The sequence below is a fragment of the Macaca nemestrina genome, chromosome 1 (assembly GCF_043159975.1).
Source record: "Macaca nemestrina isolate mMacNem1 chromosome 1, mMacNem.hap1, whole genome shotgun sequence".
In the NCBI taxonomy this organism is placed as follows: Eukaryota; Metazoa; Chordata; class Mammalia; order Primates; family Cercopithecidae; genus Macaca; species Macaca nemestrina.
Genome location: NC_092125.1, coordinates 119390368 through 119415490, shown reverse-complemented (window position 1 = coordinate 119415490; position 25123 = coordinate 119390368). Strand labels below are relative to the sequence as shown.

General features: G+C 37.1%; 2 protein-coding genes across 12 annotated transcripts in view; one reads left to right on the top strand and one right to left on the bottom strand.

Annotated features, from left to right (window-relative positions):
* The window catches only part of LOC105479169 (membrane associated guanylate kinase, WW and PDZ domain containing 3), a 298113-nt gene extending 294955 nt beyond the window's left edge, over positions 1-3158 (top strand). The window contains exons 20-22 of one of the 3 annotated variants that reach the window (XM_011737024.3): positions 353-491; positions 1354-1444; positions 2038-2164. In XM_011737024.3, coding sequence (XP_011735326.2) covers positions 353-491; positions 1354-1403 — 189 coding nt within the window. In that variant the 3' untranslated portion in view covers positions 1404-1444; positions 2038-2164. Of the gene's footprint in view, positions 1-352; positions 492-1353 lie in introns of all 3 variants that reach the window. The other 2 variants (XM_011737023.3, XM_071090681.1) reach the window with 2 other exon arrangements.
* Positions 3159-4837: 1679 nt separating this feature from the next.
* The window catches only part of LOC105479318 (putative homeodomain transcription factor 1), a 73067-nt gene continuing 52781 nt past the window's right edge, over positions 4838-25123 (bottom strand). For 6 of the 9 annotated variants that reach the window (XM_071091093.1, XM_071091180.1, XM_071091115.1 and 3 more), the window contains 7 exons: positions 24835-25107; positions 23608-23739; positions 22987-23073; positions 19759-19914; positions 18663-18758; positions 17287-17412; positions 8837-16762 (listed from right to left, as the gene is read on the bottom strand). In XM_071091093.1, coding sequence (XP_070947194.1) covers positions 16742-16762; positions 17287-17412; positions 18663-18758; positions 19759-19914; positions 22987-23073; positions 23608-23739; positions 24835-25107 — 891 coding nt within the window. In that variant the 3' untranslated portion in view covers positions 8837-16741. Of the gene's footprint in view, positions 16763-17286; positions 17413-18662; positions 18759-18789; positions 19199-19758; positions 19915-22986; positions 23074-23607; positions 23740-24834; positions 25108-25123 lie in introns of those variants that run through there. The other 3 variants (XR_011619856.1, XR_011619829.1, XM_071091212.1) reach the window with 3 other exon arrangements.

Here is a 25123-nt window from a genome sequence, read left to right as displayed (position 1 = left end):
CAAATTCTAGAATTTGATTAACATTCTAAATTCGATTTTTATAAATTTAGAAAATTCCAAATCTGATTCTAGAATTTGATTCTTGACTTCAAGATGTCCAGATCTTAGTTACTAGCCATATAAAACTTTCCTGTGTAGGATTTTTTGTGAGTACACCTGGACATTGCCGCTTCCTGTTGTTTGTTATCATCTGTCCTCTCATCAACTCTCGCAGGGCAGCACTGGGTACACGTTAGGTATTTTACAGACGAAAGAATCACTTAGCAAGGTTGAATGGCTCAAGAGCTGACAAAAGCAGAATTTACAAAGGATGCATAGTTTCATGTTGTCCCTGTGAATGTTCTCTGTCTAGGTTGGTGACCAGATTGTTGAAATCAATGGGGAACCTACACAAGGAATCACACATACTCGAGCAATTGAGCTCATTCAGGCTGGCGGAAATAAAGTTCTTCTTCTTTTGAGGCCAGGAACTGGCTTGATACCTGACCATGGTAAGTAAAGTAGCCCACTAGTAGCTGAAAAGTTGTATATTATGGAGGGGGGGCAGAAGAAAGATGAATATATATTTGCAGAGGATAGATATTTTACTAGTTAATTCAGAGATGAATGCTGGAACCATGAAAAGCTAGTTACATAGCAGAGTTATCATAAATAGTATTAGAAAACAAGTGACTTAGGCAGGACTTTCATTGGAATGGAATGTATTTTAAATTTAATCAGAAAAAACATAGTTTTTGTAGAAAAATGTGCCTATAAAAAAAGTGTATTAGAGGCAAACAATTTAAATATCATAAAAAACATTTTAAATCTCTGCAAAATATCCCAGCTTTTCCCCTTACTTAGCTAATTACACATTACCAACCAATATTTTTATTTCTGTAAAGCAAGATAAGTTTATATTATAATGAATATGTAGCATGAAAACTTTAGGCTTTTCTGGTGACTCGGCAAAAACAAGTTGCTATCACCCTACCTGGAGACACGGAGTTGGACCTGAGACCATGTCTGTCTTGTATTAATGTTAAACTTCCTGGGTTTCCATTGCATGTTTTGAAATATCATGGTATTTGAAAGTCACTGTTTTTTGAGTGCACTATTCTAGAAATAAAGGCAGTACGACACCCACACAGTACTTGCCTCATCTAGCTCCCCACTCCCTGCCCTACCCAACCTCACCACTTTTGAGGGATAAGTGTAGACATAACCTCCTACAGTAGCCTTCCAGCTTATGATTCTCTGACTGTATTATCTTCCACCATCTGCTTGTAAATCATACGTTCCCAGTGACATCTTTGCTAACTGCACTGATTTTTTTTTTCACATAGTCCTAGGCTTTTTCTCTTCCCTCTTCAGGTTTGGCTCCTTCCGGTCTGTGCTCCTACGTGAAACCCGAGCAACATTAAGGCTTTCAGGGCTTTTCTTGGTCTTTCCTTAAAAAGACTTGGTAAATTTGCATGTCTTGTAAATCACTTTCTTCTTTTGTTTTCTTTTAAATTAAAAATGATGCTATTAAATACATCTATTTCTATCTTCTGCACTTTTCAGTCTCCTTTTGACATTAAATTTGACAGCTTAATGCAAGAAAATTATTTACAAATGCCCATGAGCCTCATTCTGGTTACCACAGTTTGGTTTCCTTTATTAATTAGTGATTTTGCCATATCCTAAACTATATCAATCCATAATAATTAGTGAGCTTCTTGGGCCAGGTAATTTGGTTCAACTTTATAACTTGTAAGTTCTAATTGGGCTTTACTAATAGAGAATTTACAGAACATATATTATCTCACTAATTATATGTAATTGGAAAAAAATGAATATTATTTTATGTATATAAACAACCTATCCTTTATGTATGAACAGATGTTTATACACATCTGCCTATATTTGTAGAGAGATATGTTGTAAACATACACAAACTGTATAAAATACAGGCTTTTTAAGCAGTTAGTACAATTCAAATGGCTGTCAAAGTTCAAACGTACTGTTCCTATTTGTAATTCTAAAAATAATGTTCCATTCAAATCACTTTTTTAGGTGATTGGGATATTAATAATCCTTCATCGTCAAATGTGATTTATGATGAACAGTCACCATTACCCCCATCTTCACATTCTGCTTCCATATTTGAAGAGTCTCACATGCCAGTAATTGAAGAATCTTTAATGAGAGTTCAGATATGTGAAAAGGCAGAAGAATTAAAGGACATTGTACCTGAAAAGAAAAGCACTTTAAATGAAAATCAACCTGAGATAAAGCACCAGTCTCTTCTCCAGAAAAATGTGAGTAAGAGGGATCCACCCAGCAGTCATGGGCACAGTAACAAGAAAACTCTATTAAAAGTAGAAAATGGTGTTACACGAAGAGGTAGATCGGTTAGTCCCAAAAAGCCAGCCAGTCAACATTCAGAGGAACATTTGGATAAGATTTCTAGTCCTCTAAAAAATGACCCCAAAAGAAGACCCAGAGATCGATCCCTCAGCCCCAGCAAAGGGGAAAATAAAAGTTGCCAGGTCAGCACCAAGGCAGGTTCTGGACAAGATCAGTGCAGAAAAAGCAGAGGTCGGTCTGCCAGTCCAAAAAAGCAGCAAAAAATTGAAGGAAGCAAAGCTCCATCAAATGCTGAGGCCAAATTGTTAGAGGGTAAGAGTCGAAGAATAGCAGGCCACACAGGCAGTAATGCTGAGCAGATCCTAGATGGGAAGGAAAAATCAGATGTCATCAGGAAAGATGCAAAGCAGAATCAGGTGGAAAAAAGCAGAACAAGGTCTCCAGAGAAAAAAAGCAAAAGAATGGTTGAGAAATCTCTTCCATCCAAAAAGACTAATAAGACTACAAGTAAAGAAGTATCTGAAAATGAAAAAGGAAAGAAAGTAACCACAGGAGAAACAAGTTCTAGTAATGATAAAATAGCAGAAAATATCCAGCTATCAGAAAAGAGGCTGAAGCAAGAACCTGAAGAGAAGGTAGTTTCAAACAAAACAGAAGATCACAAAGGGAAAGAACTAGAGGCAGCTGACAAAAACAGAGAGACTGGAAGGTTCAAACCTGAAAGTAGTTCTCCAGTTAAGAAAACACCGATAACTCCAGGGCCCTGGAAGGTGCCAAGTGGAAATAAAGTCACAGGCACTATTGGTATGGCTGAGAAACGGCAGTAACCTTTAGTATAAAACAAAAACAAGTTGTAATCTTTTCTTACAGCAGCATTTTTCCAGAAAAAGCCTTTTTTTTTCAGATATTCTGAAACAGATAAGTACATGTTAATGTGAGCATCAAGTTACCTAGGCTGCATGAAGGGCCTTTAGGATTGCTAAGAACCAACTGTCCCCCTGGCCGGCTGCCCTCCCTCGCACTCAGGAAGGAGCTGCATCCACACGCTCATCTGACCCGCCCTGCTCAGGCTGCCCAGCTCATCTTCACGAGTGTCTGAACAAATGACATATGTTGATATTAACAGTGTGGTCACAACTCACTTTGTATTTGTGCCAAGTTATCTACTGTATCATGTCTGTTTTTATCCTTCTTGTTCAGCTATTTCCACAGTAATGAAAAAGTTAGGTTTGGCTTGGAAGTTGATGTTCTCAATAGCATGTTGCATGTTTACAGAGAGAAATATGTGAGTCCTTGCAGAAGACGAGACTGTTAACTCATCGTTAAAGATGGCAGTTGTCGTCTAACAGCTACTGATGATGTCCCACTTTAAAAATAAAACCCCCAAACATCACTACTTTAAGGAAAAAAATGTAGTCCAATACTGATGCTTTCTTACAGCTTTTTATTTTAATTTGGCTGGATAAGTTGTTTCAAATAACTGTTAAAAGATATTACTTACAATTGAATGTTCAAAATGAGAAAGTACTTTAAGCAATAGAGTTCATCTCTTGCTGTGTTATCCAACCTCGATGTATACTTACAGCATCTCAGGTCACGCTTTTTATTTCACTTATTTAATTATGAAACCATAAAGAAGCATGTGGAAATAGTGTTTATTGCTCTTTGAAGAAAAACCGCCAACTATTTCTGGATATTTTGGCTGTACCTACTACTAAAGTCATTAGTCTTTAATACATAATACATATTTGAAAAGTAAAATTATTATATAGATTATGTGAGGGACTTAATCATGAAACCAGTTTCACAGTCCAGGTACCAACTCTTCTGGTAGCAGGTGCACAAGCTTGGGTGTTTAGAAACAACCTGTGTAGGGTATGCTGCCCAGCAAGTGAGGACAAATGTGTAGACAGTACTTACTGGATCTTATTTAACTTTTGGCTACATTAACTTTCTTATTTAAAAACAAGAAAGGGAGACTAAACATCTGCTTAGCTTGTACACATTTTCAGAATTCTGTTTAAAAGTCTAGTTAAAGGTGTTTCTTAGAAGTTGGAGACTGTTAACTGCCATAAAATAGATCCAGGTTTTTCAGTTCCCTGAAGCAGCATTCAGTAGCATCTATATAAATAAAGGCACCTTCGGAGAATAGAACTATTCCATGGAGTGTGTGAACACACTTGTTATGTCACCTGGGTTCATCCTGTTGTGAAGCACATTACGTCCAGGTCCTTCCCTCTGGGAGTCTGACTGTGAAACTCTTTAACCCAACAACTGTATTAGCCCCTGTAGATAAGACATGCTTCCCAGAGTGAGATTTTTGAAATCCCCTTTTCATCCAGAACTATATTTACCCACCTATTGTAACTATTCAAATAGAGCAAAATTAGGAGGCTTGATAAATGCTAAGAATTTAGTACCACAGAAATTATTTATTTCCCTGTAGTCCACAATTAGTGATAACAAATCCTATTTTTGTTAACTGTGACATAACTTTGATGTCATATGTTGTCCTATGTGGTTCTTCCTTTCTAAGTAACCTCTGTCCTGATTATATACTGACTTAGCAATGTGGCCTTGGAATGCTGAGCAAAATGTGGATGTACTGGTTGTAAATGTTTATATATTGTACAGTACCTTTATATATACACTTGAGGTTCTGATTAGAGAAAGATCTGTAAATTGCTCGTTATTTTTTATATAGATATTAAAAAAAAAAAAAAAAAAAAAAACAAGAGTTCCTGGCCTGCATTTCTGTGACTGTCACATTGGTTCAATGTTGCTTTCTACTGGTGGAGCAAGGTTCCATCATAGTCTGAGTCCGCAGACAAGATTTTGTCCCTCCAAGTAACAAACATTCAAAGTCCTAAAATCAGGAAGATTCTTATAATAATGATTTTACCTGTATAGCTACACTTCTTTTATTTACACATAGAGTTTGAAATTGTTTAGAGTTGAATATCATTATACCCATTTTTCATCTTTCATTGTAAAGAAAATAGCTTTGGATAAATAATTTGCTACTAAAAATCCTTTCTTACACTGTTGGGGAGAGAAGAAAATTTCTTACTGGAAATTCAGCTACTAGACATTTATAATGGCTATAGTAACATAAGTCCAGTTACCACAAGGTCACAAAATTCCATTTCAGCAGACTAACAATCCACATTATCTTTAAAGGTCATTTATTTAGTTTTATACTTACTTTTAGAATAAAGCGTTTTGATTTAACTCGGTATGAAAAGTGCCTAAAACCTACTTCAAAACCATGGTAAATTTTATACTCTTAAGGTGAAATATAAATTCCCACCTACCATTGCAAGAACTCATACTAAAAGTAAACCCACGGCCGGGCACAGTGGCTCATGCCTGTAATCCCAACACTTTGGGAGGCCAATGCAGGCAGATCATTTGAGGTCAGGAGTTCGAGAGCAGCTGGCCAACATGGCAAAACCCTGTCTCTACTAAAAATACAAAAATTAGCCGGGTGTGGTGGCGGGTGCCTGTAATCCCAGCTACTCAGGAGGCTGAGGCAGCAGAATTGTTTGAACCCAGGAGGCGGAGGTTGCAGTGAGGCAAGATCACACCACTGCACTCCAGCCTGGCTGACAGACAAGACTCCATCTCAAAAAAAAAAAACAACAACAAAAGTAAACCCAAACTTCTAGTTCCCAGACACCACAGTGAAGATGTGCCATAGCAGAGGCTGCAGAAACTGGCAGTAAAATCGTTTTGTTGTTTTAGTGAACATATTTCCTTACTGGTCACAACAAGGAGAAAAGCTTTGAGATACTATTACATTGTCTCACTAGTCAGATGAGAAGGCTAAGATCCTATGATATTGTCTTCTAGTTACATCAGTCTTGGACCAGGTAGCTTTTGAACAGGGTCAACTCTTATTTCAGAAGTCTTGGACCCAGAAAGGCACTTGGCTTTTTACTCAACATAAGAATACCTTGTTATTTCCCTTTTTAATAGCAAGATTTAAAAGAGAAGCAAATGTAATCATGTAGAAGCCAAATGCTTTTAAACATGTAGACAAAGAATTTTATGTTTAATATGTCCACTATTCAAAGAGTAAGGATTTAATAAGGCAAGGAGTATTCAGATTAAACTGTATAACAGTCTCACTAATGACTTCCAGGAAGCTGTATTTGACACTTAGTCCACAGTGGAGCTAAGGAACATTGATATAAATAAACTTGTTACAAAATGTGACATTTCAGTCTGGTAAGAGAAATACATCAGAGCAACTTACTACATCATCATGGCATGCTCCAAGGCCTAAAAACTATTTGTGCTTTTGAAACAATAACCTTTATTTATTCAGGTGGCTCTTTTCTGGTTCTATTAGAGTTTATCGGGAATATGATGACTTGTTTAAAGCATGTCATTATTACATGGAATCTATAATTTTTGCTTTTAGTTAGCTGAATTACGACATTGATAGGCAAGTAGCCTTAAGAATTATAAACCCAGGCATGGTAGTATACACCTGTAGTCCAAACTACTCAGGAGGCTGAGCTGGGAGGATCACTTGAGCCCAGGAGTTTGAGTCCAGGCTGGATGACACAGTGAGACCCCATCTCAAAAATTTTTTTTTCCCTTGAGATGGGGTCTCACTCTGCCACCCAGGCTGGAGTGCAGTGGTGCGATCTTGGCTCACTGCAACCTCTGCCTTCTGGGTTCAAGCAATTCTCCCACCTCAGCCTCCCCAGTAGCTAGGACTACAGGTGCGCACTACCACACCTGGCTAATTTTTGTACTTCTTGGTAGAGATGGGTTTTCACCATGTTGGCTAGGCTGGTCTCAAGCCCCTGACCTCATGTGATCCGCCCACCTCAGCTTACCAAAGTGCAGGGATTACAGGTGTGAGCCACTGCGCCCAGCCAAAAAAGAACTTTTTTTTTTTTTTTTTTTTTTTTTTAGTAGTATAAGAAGGGAGTATGAAGGCTTATAAAGAGAATTCTGGACAGGCGTGGTGACTCACACCTGTAATTCCAGCACTTTGGGAGGCTGAGGTGGGTGGATCAGGAGATCAAGAGATCAAGACCATCTTGGTCAACATGGTGAAACCCCGTTTCTACTAAAATACAAAAAATTATCCAGGTGTGGTGGTGCATGCCCGTAATCCCAGCTACTTGGGAGGCTGAGGCAGGGGAATCGCTTAAACCCAGGAGGCAGAGGTTGCAGTGAGCTGAGATTGTGGCACTGTACTCTAGCCTGGTGACAGAGCAAGACTCTGTCTAAAAAAAAAAAAAAAAAAAAGAGAGAGAGAATTCTATTTAATAGAAAACCCTGAATCTTTCTCATTTATACATTAAAATAGGAAAACATAGCCAAGAGCTTTAATTTAGCCTAAACCTATATTTTGACAAATAATCCTGTGGGTATTTTGCAATATTGCATTCAAGTAAAGCTTAACTATTAGCAAATACACAAATCAAGAGACATATTTTGCCATTAATAAAAGATAACTGGCTGGGCATGGTAGCTCACGCCTGTAATCCCAACACTTTGGGAGGCCAAGGTGGGTGGATCATGAGGTCAGGAGATCGAGACCATCCTGGCTAACACAGTGAAACCCTGTCTCTACTAAAAATACAAAAAATTAGCCAAGCGTGGTTGCACACACCTGTAGTCACAGTTACTCAGGAGGCTGAGGCAGGAGAATCGCTCGAACCTGGGAGGTGGAGGTTGCAGTGAGCCAAGATTGTGCCACTGCACTCCAGCCTGGGTGACAGAGTGAGACTCCGTCTCAAAAATATTAAAAAAAAAAAAAATAGAAAAATAAAAGACAACCATTTATTAACTAGAGTAATACCCTATTATACCTTATAGGCTCAGGATATGCTGCAGGAAAGGTACAGAATTATTGCACATTTGTGAAACTCACACTTCACTATTCAACATGGGTCCCCATAACTGCAGGAAGTAACAGATTACTAAACTAGCCAGTACATGAATAGATTAGATTTAATGAATTAACTTGATATTCCCAAGTGACACACTGTATTTGGGAGAGAAGCTCATCTAGCCTATTATAAGTGTGTAGATCTAAAAGTTTTCAAACATAAATTTCATTAATTTGAAAGGTTATTTTTATATTGCATAGGTCCACTTGCCTCTAAATAAAATGAACCAAAAATAAAAACAAACTCATACTTTGTGAGACATCCTGGTATTTAGAATTTTTCTACCTGTCTCTGAAAGTCAGAACCATACTCCAGTGAGGCAATTATTTGGTTATTTAACTTCTCAAAGTGTTTATATTATACACAGGTCATATTGTACATATTTAGAAAGTCTGTAGATCAGCGGTCCCCAACCTTTTTGGCACCAGAGAGTGATTTCATGGGAAGCAAGTTTTCCAGGGACCTGGGGGCAGGGGAGGGGTGCAGGGAGGGGATGGTTTCAGGATGATTCAAGTGCATTACATTTATTGTGCACTTTATTTCTATTATCATTTCATTGTAATATATAATAAAATAATTACACAACTCACCATAATGTAGAATCAGTGGTAGCCCCGAGCTTGTTTTCTTGCAACTAGACGTCCCATCTGGAAGTGACGGGAGACAGTGACAGATCATCAGGCATTAGATTCTCATAAGGAACACGCAGCCTAGATCCTCACATGCACAGTCCACAATAGGGTTTGCGCTCCTCTAAGAATCCAATGCTGCTGCTGATCTGACAGAGATGGAGCTCAGGTGGTAATGCAAGCAGTGTGAGCAGCTGTAAATACAGATGAAGCTTCACTCTCCCCTGCAGCTTACCTCCTGCTGTATGGCCAGTGGGGGGTGTGGGTGGCTGGGGACCCCTGCTGCATATTATACACCCAACTTTCAGAGAGAGAATTTTTCCCAACTGCAGATTATAAAATTAAGTCAACAGGTATTTTTCTTACCCTTCTATGGTTATTACTATTCCAACTAAATGTGTGAATGGCCTAATCTAATTGTTTTTACATCTTGGTTTAATTTCTCAGTAACAAGTAATTAACACCAAAATCTCATTTCTTTTTTGAAATCAAAACAAAAGCCCAAGTTCCTAGAAATTACTATACAGGGATAAACGAAGCACTGAAGGTAGGAGAACCATGAAATTACAGTAAATTCTTGGACAACACAGGTTTGAACAGTGTGGGTCCACTTATATACAGGTTTTTTTTCTGTAAGTATATTGGAAAATTTTTTTGAGATTTATGACAATTTGAAAAAAGAAACCATGTAGCCTAGAAATACAGAAAAATTAAAATGGTATGTAGATACTAGCCTATTTTATCATTTACTACAAAATACACACAAATCTATTATAAGAAGTTAAAATTTATAAAAACATACAAACACAAACTGTACATGGCACCATTCACAGTTGAGAGAAATGTAAACAAAGATACAGTATTAAATCATAACTGCATAAAATTAACTGTAGTACATGCTGAGCTACTATAATTATTTTGTAGTTACCTCCTGTTGCTATTGTGGTGAACTCAAGTGTCGAAAGGTCTGTTTAAAACACCATGTGATGCTAACCATCTCTGTGTGGGCAGTTCATCTCTTCATAAACCGTGGATCACAGTAAAAAGTGATCCCTTGCGGTTCCTGCATATTTTTCGTGACTAGTGCAATACTGTAAACCTTGAGGACATAAAAACTGCAAGACCCATATGAAGTACCACCAGTGATAGAAGTGCTCCCAAGAAGCACAGAGGAGTCACGACATTAGAAGAAAAAGTTGAATTGCTTACATACCATAGATTGGGGTCTGTGGTTGCCCACCATTTCAAGATAAATGAGTCCAGCATAAGGACCATTGTAAAAAAAGAAAAAAAGAAAGAAGGAAAGAGAAAGGAAAGCAAAAAGAAAAAACTCATGAAGCTTTTGCTGCGGTTATGCCACCAGGCATGAAAACCTTGCACTTTTTGTGAAATAGCTTTTTAACTTGCATTTAAAATGCAGCTTCATGTGAGTACAGGAGTGCTCTAAGGCAGATGTATAGATTCCAATGTGATTCAAGAAAAAGCAAAGTCACATGACAATTTAAAGCAAAAGGAAAGTAGCTTTGCTAAGAAGCAGCAGACAAGTTCACAGATGCCATTCAGAAGATAAATGAGAAGAAAAGAAATCTGCCTTAACAAGTTTTTAATGCAGTAGAAAGTACCTATTCTGGGAAACAATGCCACAAAGGAAATTTATTAGAAAGAGAAGCAAGCACCATGATTTAGGCAGGAAAGGGTAAGCTAACACTGTGCAAATGCTGTTGTGTTTGCAATCAGGACTACACATATCTGTAAAGCTGCTAACCCCCGAGCCTTGAAGAAAAAATAAAAATAAAAATAAAAAACACCAGCTGCCAGTCTTTTGGTTGTATACCAAGAAGTCCTAGACAATGAGAACCCTTTTTCTGGATTGGTTCTGTCAATGCTTTGTCCCTAAAGTCAGGAAGTACCTTGCTAGTAAGACACTACCTTTTAAAGTTCTTTTGATACTGGAGAATGCCCCTGACCACCTAAAACCCCATAAATTCAACACCAAGGCAATGAAATGGTCTCTGTGCTCCCAAACACAACATCTTTAATTCAGGAATAAGGGGGTCATAAGGACTTTTTAGATCTATTACACACAGTACTCTGGAAAGGACTGTCAATGCTGTGAAAGAGAAGCCCAAGAGAGAACATTATGCAAGTCTGGAAGGAATGATTATGCCATGTCACTGAAGATGCCATCATCAAGCCCAAACACTAAATTCTGGCTGGAGAAAACTATGCAGATATTGTCATAACTTCATAAGATGTACAAAAGAGTCAGTCAAGGAAGTCATGAAAGAGATTGTGGATGTGGCAAAAAGGTGGGGTGTGAAGGGTTTCAAGAGAAATTCAAGAGCTAATAAACACCACACCACAGGAATTAACAGATGACTTGTTGATGGAGATGAGTGATTCCAAAGCAGTGCAAGATGATAAGGAAGAAAACTTAGAAGCAATGCCAAAGAACAAGCGGATGTAAGACAATCTGGCAGAAGGGTTCCAATTATTCAAGGCTGCTTTTGACTTCTTTTACAACATGGACTCTTCTATGATATGGACACTGAAACTAAAGCAAACAGTAGAAGGATTGGTACCATATAGAAACATTTTTAGAGAAATGAAAAAAGCAAAAAGTCAGACAGATTAAAATGTATTTCTGTGGATTTAGACCAAGTGTGACTGCCTCTTGTGCATCCCCTTCCACCTCTGCCACCCCGAGTCAGCAAGACCAACCCCTCCTCCTCCTCCTCAGTCTACTCAATGTGAAAATGACAAAGAGGAAGACTTTCATGATGATCCACTTCTACTTAGTGAAGAGGAAATACGTTTTCTCTTTCTTAGGATTTTCTTTATAACATTTACCTTTTTTCTAGCTCACTTTAAGAATACAGTATATAATACAAATAACATACAAAATGTGTTGATTGTTTGTGTTACTGGCAAGACTCCCAGTCAACTGTAGGCTATTAAGTTTTGGGGGCATCAAAGTTATACATGAATTTTCGACAGGACAGGAGGATGATGCCCCTAACCCCTGCATTGTTCAAGAATCAAATGTACAACCCTCTATCCTAACAGAAAAAAAACTACATGAATGGTAAATTACTTGAGGTCTATTCTTCATTCAACACATTTTTATTGAACACCTATTATATGTTCTGGGGACAAGAAAAAGTCTCTGCCTTCAAGAGACTTACACTCTAGTGGGAAAGGAGACAGACAGTCAAAAAATAAACACGATAAAATTGTGGTAAGTGCCATGAAGGAAATTAACAAGGCGGTATAACTGATAATGGATAAAATGGGTAACTACTTTAATTAGGGTCATGAGAGAAGGCCCTCTAAGGAACTGACAGCTGACAGCTGAGAGATAAGCAGCAGCCAGCCAGAGATGAACCTAAGAAAATACATTCCAGGCAGATGAAACAAGCTTGCACAAGCCTGATATGAGAAAGAATAATAGAAGAGCAGAATAATAGAATAATTGGACTAATAGAAGAGCAGAGGGAGGTCAGTGTGGTGGTGAGGTAAAGGAGTGAGGCTGTAAAGGAGGTAAAGCTGGAAAGCAAGGCAAGCATGATAATGAAGGGCCTTGGAGGCCACCAAAGAGAAAGCCAGGAAAGGTTTAAGTAGGAACAATGTTAGTTTCCAAATTTTGAAGCTCATTCATGTGGCTATGAAAAACCAACTGTAGGAGACAAGAATGGAAACAGACCAGTGGGTCACACAGTAGTCCAGGTGAGAGTGAAGGAGGCTTAACCTAGTAGCTGTGGAAATGCAGAACTGGCATGACATGGTAGTAGATTAGATATGGAGCTTTCGGCCTGAGCAACTGGAGAAACTCACTTACTAAGGTAATGAAGAGTTGTTTTACTCTTCAAATTTCAAACAACTGAAAAACAATTTTAAAAATACGAAAAAATGGATTTTAGATATTAGACACCAGGCAGCACAGGATAGTAGAATTAAACAAGGTGAGTCCCATAACCGCTCCAAGATTATTTCATTCAAGCAGTTTTACAAGGAGGCAGTTTCTAGGCTGTGGTGCAAAAAGGGAGAACCCAAAAAGAACCAAGTAGTCTTGCTGAGTTGAGGAGACAGAATTGAGAATTTGGAGAAGGCCTGGGGTCTAGAATTTATAAGAAGGAGTACCAGAGAGAATGCAGCTGCACAGAGAAGGGAGGGTTCCAGAGACATGCAGAGGGCTCCTTTCAAGTCTTTAGCTGAATATTGATCAGCACAAGCATATGAGGGAATACCCAAGAACAGGTTAAGAACCTCCAAGAAGCAGGCAGAAAAATTCCAGAAGTTCACACAAGTCTGGGAATAGTTCACGCTACTACAGCCAAAGAAAAAACCTCATAATGAACAGGGCATCAGGTAGAGTACTCAGAAGGATATTGCTTCGGTGAACGGAGAAAAACTAAAGGCTGCTCCTGCCCACCTAACAAAGCTTAAAAGCAAGCCTTGAAATAATCAGACTATTTCCAATAACTTTACAGTGTTCCAAAACAAAGTCTCAACAATATTTAAAAGACTACCAAGAAGAATACATACATACACACAAACACCAACAGTATAAAATTCATAGCCAATAAAAAATTACCAGGCATGCAAAACAGCAGGAAAACGACCCAAAATGCGGGGGGTGGGAAGTGACACAATAACTGTTTTAATATCCTTATATACTATTCCTATTATAAATGTATTATGTTACATGAGGTAGAGAAAAGAATACTCATGTTAAAGAGAGACATGGAAGATATAAAAAAGACCAAAATCAAACTTCTAGAGATGAAAAATGCATAGGATGAGATTAATAGCAAATCAGTGCAAAAAAGCAAACTTGAAGGCACAGCAAACGAAATCATCCAAAATTAAAACAAACATAAGGCTGGACAAACATATAAAGCATCAGTGAGTTGAGGAACAACTTCAAGCAGTCTAATATACATGTAAATTTGAGTCCCAGAAGGAAGTAGGTAAGAGTAGACTATAGAAAATTTATTTTAAGGAATAGCAAAAATGTTTCCAAATTTTATATGAAAATAGAAAACTGTATATAAAATAATATGAAAATTACAAAACCAAAGATCCAATAAGTTCAACAAACCCCAAGCACAGAACACATGAAGAAAACTAAACCAATGTACACTATAATTGAATCGCACAAATTCAATGGTAAAGATAAAAATCTTAAAAGTAGCCAGAGTTAAAAAAAAAAAAAAAAAGACACTTACAGAGGAGCAAAGATTAGAGTGACTGTAGACTTCTCGTCAGAAACAATGCAACCCAGGAGGTAACAGCACAACCACATCTTTAAACCTAGAATTTTATACCCAGCAAAAGTATCTTTCAAACATGAAGATTCAAAATCTTTCTCAATAGGGTAGGCCTATACACCTTGCTAAAAGAATTTTGGATTTTCATCTTCAAAGTGCTAGTAAGCTACTAATGGATTCTAAATTACGAAACTTACATTTCAGGAAAGACATATTACACTTTTGAGATGAGTGGGTTAGGCATGGGGGAAAGAGGAGTCAAGCATACATAAGAGCAGAGATAGCAGAAACTTGTTCAAAAAACCAAGGATGCTGACTTAAGAGCAATGGCAGTGGGGAGGAAGAAAAAGTGGACTGATCAGAAAGATACCTAGAAGATAATTATTCAAAGGCTTGGTGATTGATTGGATGTGAGGTATGAGGAAGAAAAATGAGTCAAGAATCATTCCTAAGTTACTGATATGATTAACTATACTTACATATAATTTTACCCATCTGAAAAATAATTTAAACCAATATACACCATCAAAACCACAACTGAAGCAATCCACACAAGTGAATTAATATACTCTAAACACTGCTTTTAAACTAAGAATTCACTGTGTAAAAGTTGTACATAAAAATAGAACAGCATTTTTGTAGAAGAAAAAGATGAAGGCATCAGTTTTCATTTGAAATCTGCAGTGAGCTCAATTTTGGATTTGAGATTACTGCTACTGTTCCCTATGGAAATAGTAAAGGCATGGTTTCTATGAGCCATCTGTTGAGATGCTGAAGTGCTTCTACAGAACACTTCCTTCTAAAGGTAGATCACTATAATGGAGTTTTACCATTTAAAAAATTATAACTCATGTATAAAAGGTTGCATATTTTTGGTAATCAACTTCTAGTTCGGCAACCCTGCTTTCTATGTTTCTATCTTCACAGGAATTATCAGTGAGGTTTTTTTAAAGGACTTTAAATAGTAACATATTTATTGTAGATTTGCTAAGTATTAAATACTTTACACTGTGCAAGTACCTTACATGATAACCTCATTTAATCTTAACAACCCTATTATGTAGTTATTATCCCCACTTGTAGTTGTTATTCCCATAAATGGGTTAAGAAGTGAGGAAATTAATATACAAAGAGCTAATAAGTGGCAGGGCCAAAGATTTGAACTCAGAAAAGTCTGACCTCAATCCCTGGACTCTTCAGAAATCCACCTCTAAAACTCACAAATCTTCCTGCTTATTAGAAAATATGCAACTGATACTCTGATTTTGAATGAATACATGCTTTACATGTAATAACCAAGTTTCTAAATTATGTTTATTTAAAAGTTCACAAAACCTTATCATTAAAATGTTCAAGCTTTCAATTTGCCTCAAGAGATTCTTCAAAATTAGCCAGGTGTGGTGGTGGGCACCTGTAATCCCAGCTACTCAGGAGGCTAAGGCAGGAGAATCACTTGAACCCAGGAGGTGGAAGTTGCAGTGAGCCAAAATGGTGGCACTGCACTCCAGCCTGGGCAACACAGCGAAATTCTGTCTCAAAAAAAGGAAAAAAAAAAGATTCTTCAAAGCAGGTAACTTAATGAGCAAGAATTATAAGTAGACTATTAGAGCTTCATTAACATATGTATATGCATGTGTATAAGAGGATGCTGCATTACAGAATCTATATCATCAGAGGCATGGCATGGTCGACTATAGACACTGAGGACCTGAAAATGTACTGAGGGTTTAATACATTAAGTTGCACAACAGATAAACTATCAATGATGCTTGTGATAGGACACATAACACTGTGTTAGGAACCACAACTAGATGATCTATATGGAAACCATGCTTCCATGACTTCCACATAGAACATGGAAACCATGTTGTATGATGGAAATGGATGAGTAGGCATATACTTAAATTTTTCATGCTGAATTACATGGCATATTGTGTGCATGCATCGTTCACCAACAACTATACAGTTATTAGGATTAACTCAAAATTGTAAACTAACAAAACATTTATCCACAGTTCAACAGAAACTCAGAGTTTAAAAGTTATTTTTCTTCCTTCAACAACAAAGAAAACCTAGAAACTGAAAGTCTCCAGTAAAGTTCTTTTATTTGGATTTAACCTAAAATAGTTTGATCTCTCTTTGATAGAGAAATGAAATCTCCAATTCTATAGACTATAATGTAAAAATATTGAATTTGCATATTTCCAATAAAAGACATTTGCTTCATGCTTTGAGCATCTACCATAGTTGCCCAAAAGACTATGGCCAGTAAACGTAACTGTCACAGTACAGAAGTGCACATAATAAATTTACTAACTTACAAAATTGTCCTTGTGTTACCAAAACACACAGTGTCTTTAGTCGGCTGACTATTCGTGTTGTTTGAAAAGCATGAAGATACAGGTTTTTAGCATGCACGCCCAGTTGGAAAAGGACTTGTTCCTCTGGAAACACCATTCATTCGCTTTGGCAGAGCTGAGAGCACCTGTGCATGTGAACAAGCAGGTGGGTATCTCACTGGTTTCTGCAGTCATCTCTTTCCTTGATAGGTAAGTTTTGATACCAGTCAGGGGAGAGTCCAGGCATTTAACTCAGCTTATGATTTAATTTTCCACAGCTAAGAAAACAAAATCACCAAAATAAGTTAGTTCTAGGAAAACCAGGTGGGATTTATAGGTACACTTACATGACTATAAACAAAGAATCCTTTATAAAAGAAGAAAAGGTATCAAGTCTGGCAATAGCAACCATAGAACATCATAGAGAAAAAACATTTAAAACTTCCAGGATCAAAAATAATACAATGCAGTTCATGAACTGGTTTTCATTCATTCTACCTCTGTACATTTCCCAGGATAAGAGTAAGACTGTTACCCAGCTCAGGCTATTAAACTGATGTGAAATTCAAACTTGATTTTTTTTGTTCCATTCAAGAGCACTGTCTGTTATACTTGTGTAAAATGAGAACACCAAAGCTTTGAAAGAAAAGCCTGTGGACCACCAATCAAAATGCCTATTTCTTTACCTCAAGAGTTATTTCCATGCTAGAAACACACACACACATACACGTGTGAAGAACACAGATTTCCGTACATAGTAATTTTTAAGACTAAGATGCTACAGAGTGGTGGGGATACTTACTCTTATATTAAATCCTAGAAGATCACTTATAACACCTGAGACAGCAGAAAGGATAACTACTCTTGTGATATTGTAGATTAAGGGATTCATTGTCAGTCCATAGAGTCTAAACGGTGTGTCCAGCTCCTACAAAAAACATCAAAGAATTGAAATGAGATACATGTTTTCTCATAGCTACTCAGTGACTTCTTGCTGTGTTTTGTCTTGGTTATAGATGAATGCTTAAGGCTGCCTTTCCTTAATATTCAAAGAGCTACCTTCAAAACATCCATAACGCGTTCTCACCTACTTTTCTACTAAGATTTTTTTAGGTGGATTTGAGCAATATGTCATTTGTGGTTTAAAATATATAAAATATGACAGACATCAGCAATCATCAGAACCTGGGTAACAAAATTGGAAATTTTTTCATAGTAGTTATTAACCCAAAATCATCAGGTCAGCATTTTGAATCTACACAGCCTAGCATCTATCTCTTACTGGGTTCTGAGAAGTAAAACATTAATTAATTTATTTAAAACAGGCTAACTCACTTTATTTTTCTGGTATAAAACCACCACGTGGTGGCCACAGCTAGAGCCTGGGTCCTCTACATGGAGACTCTGGTATGGGTCTCTAGGCCATAGTCAGTGAATTCCAGATAGGGAGACTTGGTGAACATGTCTCTTTCCAGAGGTTGGCGCTGAAATAGCTGTAGGTATTGGAGATGGCATCAAAGGTGCCCTTGGCAAAATTGGTCAGGGTAGCAGCGCAGTCCCCAAAGTGCAGCAATGGTGGGTATCCACCATCAGCAGCAGGTTCTTGGGCACAGGGGCTAAGACACTACCAATGCCTCTGGAGGCAGGGATGAGGCCACCAGGACAGAGATGCAGGCTGCCAGTCACCTTGCAAGGGCAGTGTGAGTATGGGGCTTGCTAATCTTGTTTCCCCAGTAGCCTCCTCACACAGGGAGGATAAAGAGCTTGACCATGATTATAGCCCCATGGAGGGTGCTGGCTACCTACGTGGAGCACTAACACCCAGAACAACATAGCCACTGTAGTCCTCGATGGTGACAAATGCCTTGAACCTGGTCCTTGATGCACAGGGAGAAGAGGCGTATCTCCTCCAGGGGCTTGATCTTCATGTCCTTGACCAGATGGCCCAACTTGGTGATGGGAAGCCACTCTTTGTCCTTAACCTTGCCTCCAGGAGCTCTGTGACCTCAGCTCTGGTCCTAACCACCACTGTGACCCCTACCCCTGATGCCACTGTGGAAGAGTCCACTTCCAGGACTCCTCCCAACCCAAGGTATCATCTGCCATTTAATGTTTTCTCAGAGAAGAGACTGATTTAACTTAAATAATAGTAAAAGTGTATCACAGCCTATGACTTACTTTCAACAACTTGGTGGACAGCTTTAATACATTGTTTACTAGAGTAAGCTGTTCTTTCTTATTTGGCTTTTTTTCCATCTTAAGATATAAATTAATCTAAGGGAAGGAATAGAAATTAAGGTAAATTTCTTAGGAAAAAAATATGTATACTGCATAAAATCTGGCATATTTCAAAGGTCATGTTTTCAAGTAAAATAAATTTTGAAATTCCAATAACTATTGATACAGAGAACATATGTCACGTACTCTAGCCCCCAGCCCTGATCAGTCTCACTCTGGCAAAGAAAAAATACTTAGTGATGAAAAAATTATTAATGATGAAGCAATTTAAATATCAAAACAATGAAAAATTTTAATATTACTTGCAATATAACATAATTAGCACATAAGCACCTTGAGTTCAAAACCTATATCTTATTCATCTCACTATCCCCCTAGATAATCTAACATCCTCATTAAACATGGAAGAAGATAGCTCCTGTTACTTTACTAATTCCTTATATTTTGCCTTGTATGAAGAATTCTCCAGTATGATTCTAAGACCAAAAAAAAAAAAAAAAGATAAATGTTTTTATTCAAAGTTTATGGAAAAACTTGAAATTAAAAACAAAATTACAAAAAAAAAAACACTTTATACTACTCTGTATTTACAAGAGATATTTCTCAATCTTAGTATCTATTCACATACTGAAAACCAAGTATTTTCCAAACATTGAATAATGTATTCTATGTCTGATACAGAGGAATTCAAGAAGCTTATTATACATGCTAAATGACACGTACTCTAAAGATGTAATACTTGACATAGAGTATGAGATTAAAAGCATGCTCCATTACCACCAATAAAAATCTCTCTATAGTGTACAAAGTCTTTTCAATCCATTAGATCTTAATTCTCATAATCCTGGGAGCAAGAGGAGATATTACATCCATTTTATTAGGGATAAGCAACTACAGAGCAGCAAAGTGACTTGTGAGGTCCTTTAGCTAGAATGTGATAGCTAGACAGTGATTAAACCCTGAATCCTCTGCAGGGACCTTACAGTGTATTATACTACCCTAACCACTAAACCCAATTGACAGGACTGATCAATACCTGTTCTGTAAGTAATATCGAAACATTGCTGTATTTCTTATTGGTTTCAGACCCCAATGAGGCCAGACGCAATAAGAAAAGTAGTAAAGCTGTTTCCCAGATCAAAAACTCCCAGTTATAAGCATCATTCAGGAAAGTTTTGTGTCCTTGGAGAACCTATATAAAGGATCAAAAAAAGTTTAGTTTTTCATTTACCTTAAAATCATATCATTACTTTTACTCTGTCAATTTAAGAACATTTCCAAAAATCCAGTATTTTAATACTCAAAGCAGAAGAGCTTTAATACCCAAAGTATTACCTATTTATTTAATCATTATATATTTAAGTTTCCTAGATTTTCTCCTTTAGCAAGGGTCTAGAAGTAACAAAGAAGGAAAATACCACAAATAAAATAAGACAAATGCATTTGCAACTACTTTAACTATCAGTGTGTCCACTCACAACGATATGGCAACCATTATTCAAAGTAATAACTTTGCATTATGTCAAGTGAGCTCCCTAAAACATGTGGCTCATCCCACTGGTATGACTAGAAAGTCCTAACGATCAGTTCTTTATTCTGTTTTAGGCTCCAAATAACAATAGCAGCAGGAACTATGCGTCAAATTTTCTGGTAAAAGGTTTTTGTTTTTGTTTTTAAATTTGTTGATTTAAAAGTAAAGAAATTTACTCAAACAAGCCCAAAGTAAGATGGAATTTTACTGAAAAACATACAGATAATGCTCACAGAAACCTTGTGAAAAACAGGAAGAGCTGCCCTCTGCATCTCGCTTCCCCCAGGGCTACGTAGGCTCCCATCTCCACTCCTCTTAGCCAGCTCCATTGCCTTACAAGACCTTTGTTTTCTGCCTCCCCACTGAGTTTGACTCATATTAGCTTTGGCTTGTCATGGCACCCTAGCAGCAGACTTCTCAAGATAAAATGTGGAAATCAGAAAGCAATAGAATCCTGAAAGTGCTGAAAGGAAATAACTGGCAACCTGGAATTCGATTCCTGATAAAAATATATATATATTCAAAAGTGAAAGTGATAAAATATATTTTCAAACAAGCAAAAACTGAGGGAATTCATCACCAGCAGACTGTCACTAAAATAAATACTAAAGGAGTTACTCAGGTAGGAGGAAAATAATCCCAGAGAGAAACACAGAAATTCAGGAAATAACAAAAAGCAATGGAAAAGGTAAATATGTGAGTAAATATAAATGATTAATTACACAAAACAATAATAATTACATCTTGTGGTTTTAAAATATATGTAAAATTAAGGTGAAGGACAATAATACAAAAGGTGAAAAAGTAAATGGGATGAACTGTTCTAAGGGCCTAGCATTATCAAGAGAGTGATAAATTAATCATTTTATTAGACTATAAAAAATTAAGCATGCATGTTGTAATCTCTTTACTACTTAAAACAATAGTAAAAGAATATATAACAAGTTAATAGGATTAAGTGGAATATTTAAAAATATTTGGTTAATAAAAAGATGGTAAGAGGAGTGAAAAAGGAAAATTAGCAGGTAGCAAAAGTAAGAACCAAATATATTTGTGGTTATAGTAATAACATTAAGTTTAAATGGGCTAGACACTCCAAAATCTAACACTGTGAGGATGGATTAAAAAACAAGCAACCAACTGGGCACAGTGTCTCATGCCTATAATCCCAGCACTCTTGGAGGCAGAAGCAGGAGGATCCCTTGAAGTCAGGAGTTCAAGGCCAGCCTGGGGAACAAATCCAGGCTCCACTTCTACAAAAAATTAAAAACTAACCAGGCTAGGTAGCATGTGCCTGTAGTCCCAGCTACCAAAAAAAAAAAAAAAGAAGAAGAAGAAGAACGAACGAACGAACACCAAGCAACCATAAGAGGACATGCTGATTATGAGAGACACAACTAAAATATGAGAACAAAAGAATAAAAACAGGTAGACAAAGATATAACATGTAGAAATGAATCAAGACAGCTGGTGCAACGAAATTAACATCAAATCAATAAGAAACATTACAAAGAGAGACATTTTGTAGGGTCATGAAAGGCCAAGCCTGACATTTTTCCAGATTAAAGGAGACTAGAGACATGACAATTAAATGCAATATGTAATTCTGAATTGGATCCTGGACTCAGAAAAAAAAAAAAATCACTATAAAGGACATAAAAGTCAATTGCCCAAAAAGATGGATAACAAAACTAAATCTGGTTGTACCCCGTTACACATAAAGCAAAAATCGACAGAAGAGGACACATAGACAAATCCACAATCAGACTTGAACACACCTCTACCAATGACTGACAGAATAAGCAGACCAAAAAATTCAGTAAGGATGTAGGTAATTTGATACATATAGGACACTGCTCTCAACAATGACAGAATATAAATCTTGTCAGTGTGCTAATGGAAAATTTAATGAAACTGAATATATGCTGGATAATAAAGTAAACCTCTACATATTTAACAGGACTGAAAATATTCAGAGTATGCTTTGACCACAGTAGAATTACATTAAAATTCAATAAATGCAAAAGTATAAGATAAACCTGTAACTTCTTTTAATGCAGAAAGCACAGAAGTGCTTTACAAAAAGGAGACCCTATCAAAAGGATAAAGGAGGGGGTTTCTAGGAGCTCCCACTGGCCAAATTTGGGACAATGTAGGCATCAAAGCAAATATAGTAACAGATTTTTTTTTTTTTTTGTACAGATGGGTCCTCATTATGTGGCCCAGGTTGGTCTTCAACTCCTGGCCTCACACAATCCTCCCACATTAGCCTCCCAAAGTGCTGGGATTACAGGTGTTAAGCTACTATGCCCAGCCTATAGTAACAGATTTTAACCCACTGTATAAAAATGAGAATACATGATTCCACAGTATAATAAATAAATGAATGAATAAATGAGAGGGAAAGAAATGAAAGATCTACCTTGGAGTGACAACTAATAAATACAGAAGGAATAACGTAGTCGGAAAATCAATATTTTACAATCATACGATAGTTTTATATCAATTAATAATTACCAACTAAAATTAGACTGATCTTACAGTTTGAAAGGACTTCAAAATTACTTGTATTCCCATTTTGAAAAGTTAGAAAAATTACCAAAAATCCAAAATAGTAAAAAATGTAGATGTACTAAAAGTACATACTTAAAGACAGTGACCTAAGTCTAAAACAGAAAGTGAATCCTATATTAGAATTTTCATTTTTCCTTAAAGCAGATGTGAAACTTTTACCTGAGCACAACAAATGAAAGCAATCGAAAGTGTCAGTAGGAAGACTGAGGATACAACCACATCAACTGAACGCTGTGGCCCCCGTCTCTGTGGAGTGAGACACGTGTTAATGTTTTAGATTACTGGCAGACAGCAACCGCCCTCACATCATTAACACTCTGAATTGTACTACATTCGTGTGAAAATGTTTATAAGAAGTTTCTGAGATAGGATTTTAACATATTCAGTACATAAAGTCATCAACTTTAAGTACTGAAATCCATGCATTTTCAAATTAAGGGTGACTGATTCATTAACATACTGGAATATTTCCCAAAAAAGCTGGAATATTTCCCAAAAAAGCTGGAATATTTCCCCAAAAAGTCAGAAAAATATACACTATTTAATTATCACTTTGCCCCTAGGAAATTTAGATTTTCTTTTCCCTTTCTAAGCTCTTCTTTACCTACCCCTACCAGCTTTGCAGAGAGATGACATCCAACTTGCTGTCCAGCAAGTTTGTCGGCTGCTGATATGATCTGCCTGACACCCAGAACTACACTGTCTACTGAGTAACTGCTGCCAGGAGCTTCAGTGAGCATATTCTTGCATATACTCTATTGTTAATCAAATAAAACTCACCTTTAGATAGGAACGCAGTGATAACCATATTTTAATATTCTCCACCTTCTTAAGTCTGAAATGAGGTATTTCATATTTCCTAGCTTTCCTGGCAGAAGTAATATGGCTGAAGAGTTTTGCAAATAAAAATCTCTAGAAGAGGTTTAAAAAAAAACACAGTGAAATGTATGTATGTGTCTGTGTATTCACATAATTGCCAATGATATTCGCAGAATACAAAAATGTTAAAAAGAATGAAGTTCTAATCAGTGATCACTAAGATGGGCAGTGAAAATTTTCATTAATAGCTCATTACCCTGTTGTTTCCAAAGCACATTACATAGTAATATACTTCTTCACAATGTGGTACACTCAACATTTGCAAGGAATATTCTTTGGAGACCCCCAAAGAATGGTTGGCATTTGTGGATCCATTACTTCACAAACTCAAATGTTTATACATCATTCTGCCTTATTCCCAAATTAAATTTCTATTCAAAATCACATTTCTGGGGCTGGGCATGGTGGCTCATGGCCTGTAATCCCAGCACTTAGGGAGGAAAGACAGGGGAATCACTTGAGCCCTGGAGTTCAAGACAAGCCTGGGCAACAAAGTAAGACCTCACTTCTACAAAAATACAAAAAATTAGTCGGGTGTGGTGGCGCAGGCCTATAGTCCCAGCTACTGGGGAGGCTGAGCTGGAAGGACTGCTTGATCCTCAGGAGGTCAAGGCTGGAGTGAGCCGTGATCACACCACTGCACTCCAACCTGGGCAACAGAGCGAGACCCTGTCTCAAAAAAATAAAATAAAATAAATCACACTTCTTCTGCATATCACCAATATTTTAAACCCTCCATCCATAATTTTTATCAAATTTCAATTTACGTATTTCTCACTTGGCCATTTTTCACAAAAACATTATCACATGTAGATAATTATTTTATTCTATGGATAAAAAACAAAAAAGGGACACTGAGGTACAGAAGCTAAGCAGTCGGCTAGGCTCACTCACTGGCTAAGCCACTTATTCTACACGTGGGGCCTGGCAAAATTTCAGATTACAATGTGTAATACGTAAACAGTCAATAACACAAACAATAAATCCACAAATATCAAAAGTCCACTTATCAATCCTTTATTGTCCACATCAACTTGAAGAGAGACCAAATCAAGAGAACAAAAACGACTCAATGGAATATCATATACAAAAACAGAGGTAAAAAATTTTACTTATTTCTCCACTGACCTGTTTATATGTTCTCTCTGCCACACACATCATGAAAAAAAACATCCAAGTAAGACACAATCTTTCAAAAAAATTAATTATGGACAAAACAATAATAGGTGTAACAGGTGGTGCCCCACAAAAGAGAGTCAAGATCTCCTCAGCTGAAATGGACTTTAGCTGGTCAAGGCTCTTCTCACGGAAAAGTCGATGTAAGAATGGAAAAAATGCTAATCCAATAGTGACAACATTTCCCAGCATCTGATAACCTACTCCTTGCTGATAGGCATTGACCTGTGAATTATTTACA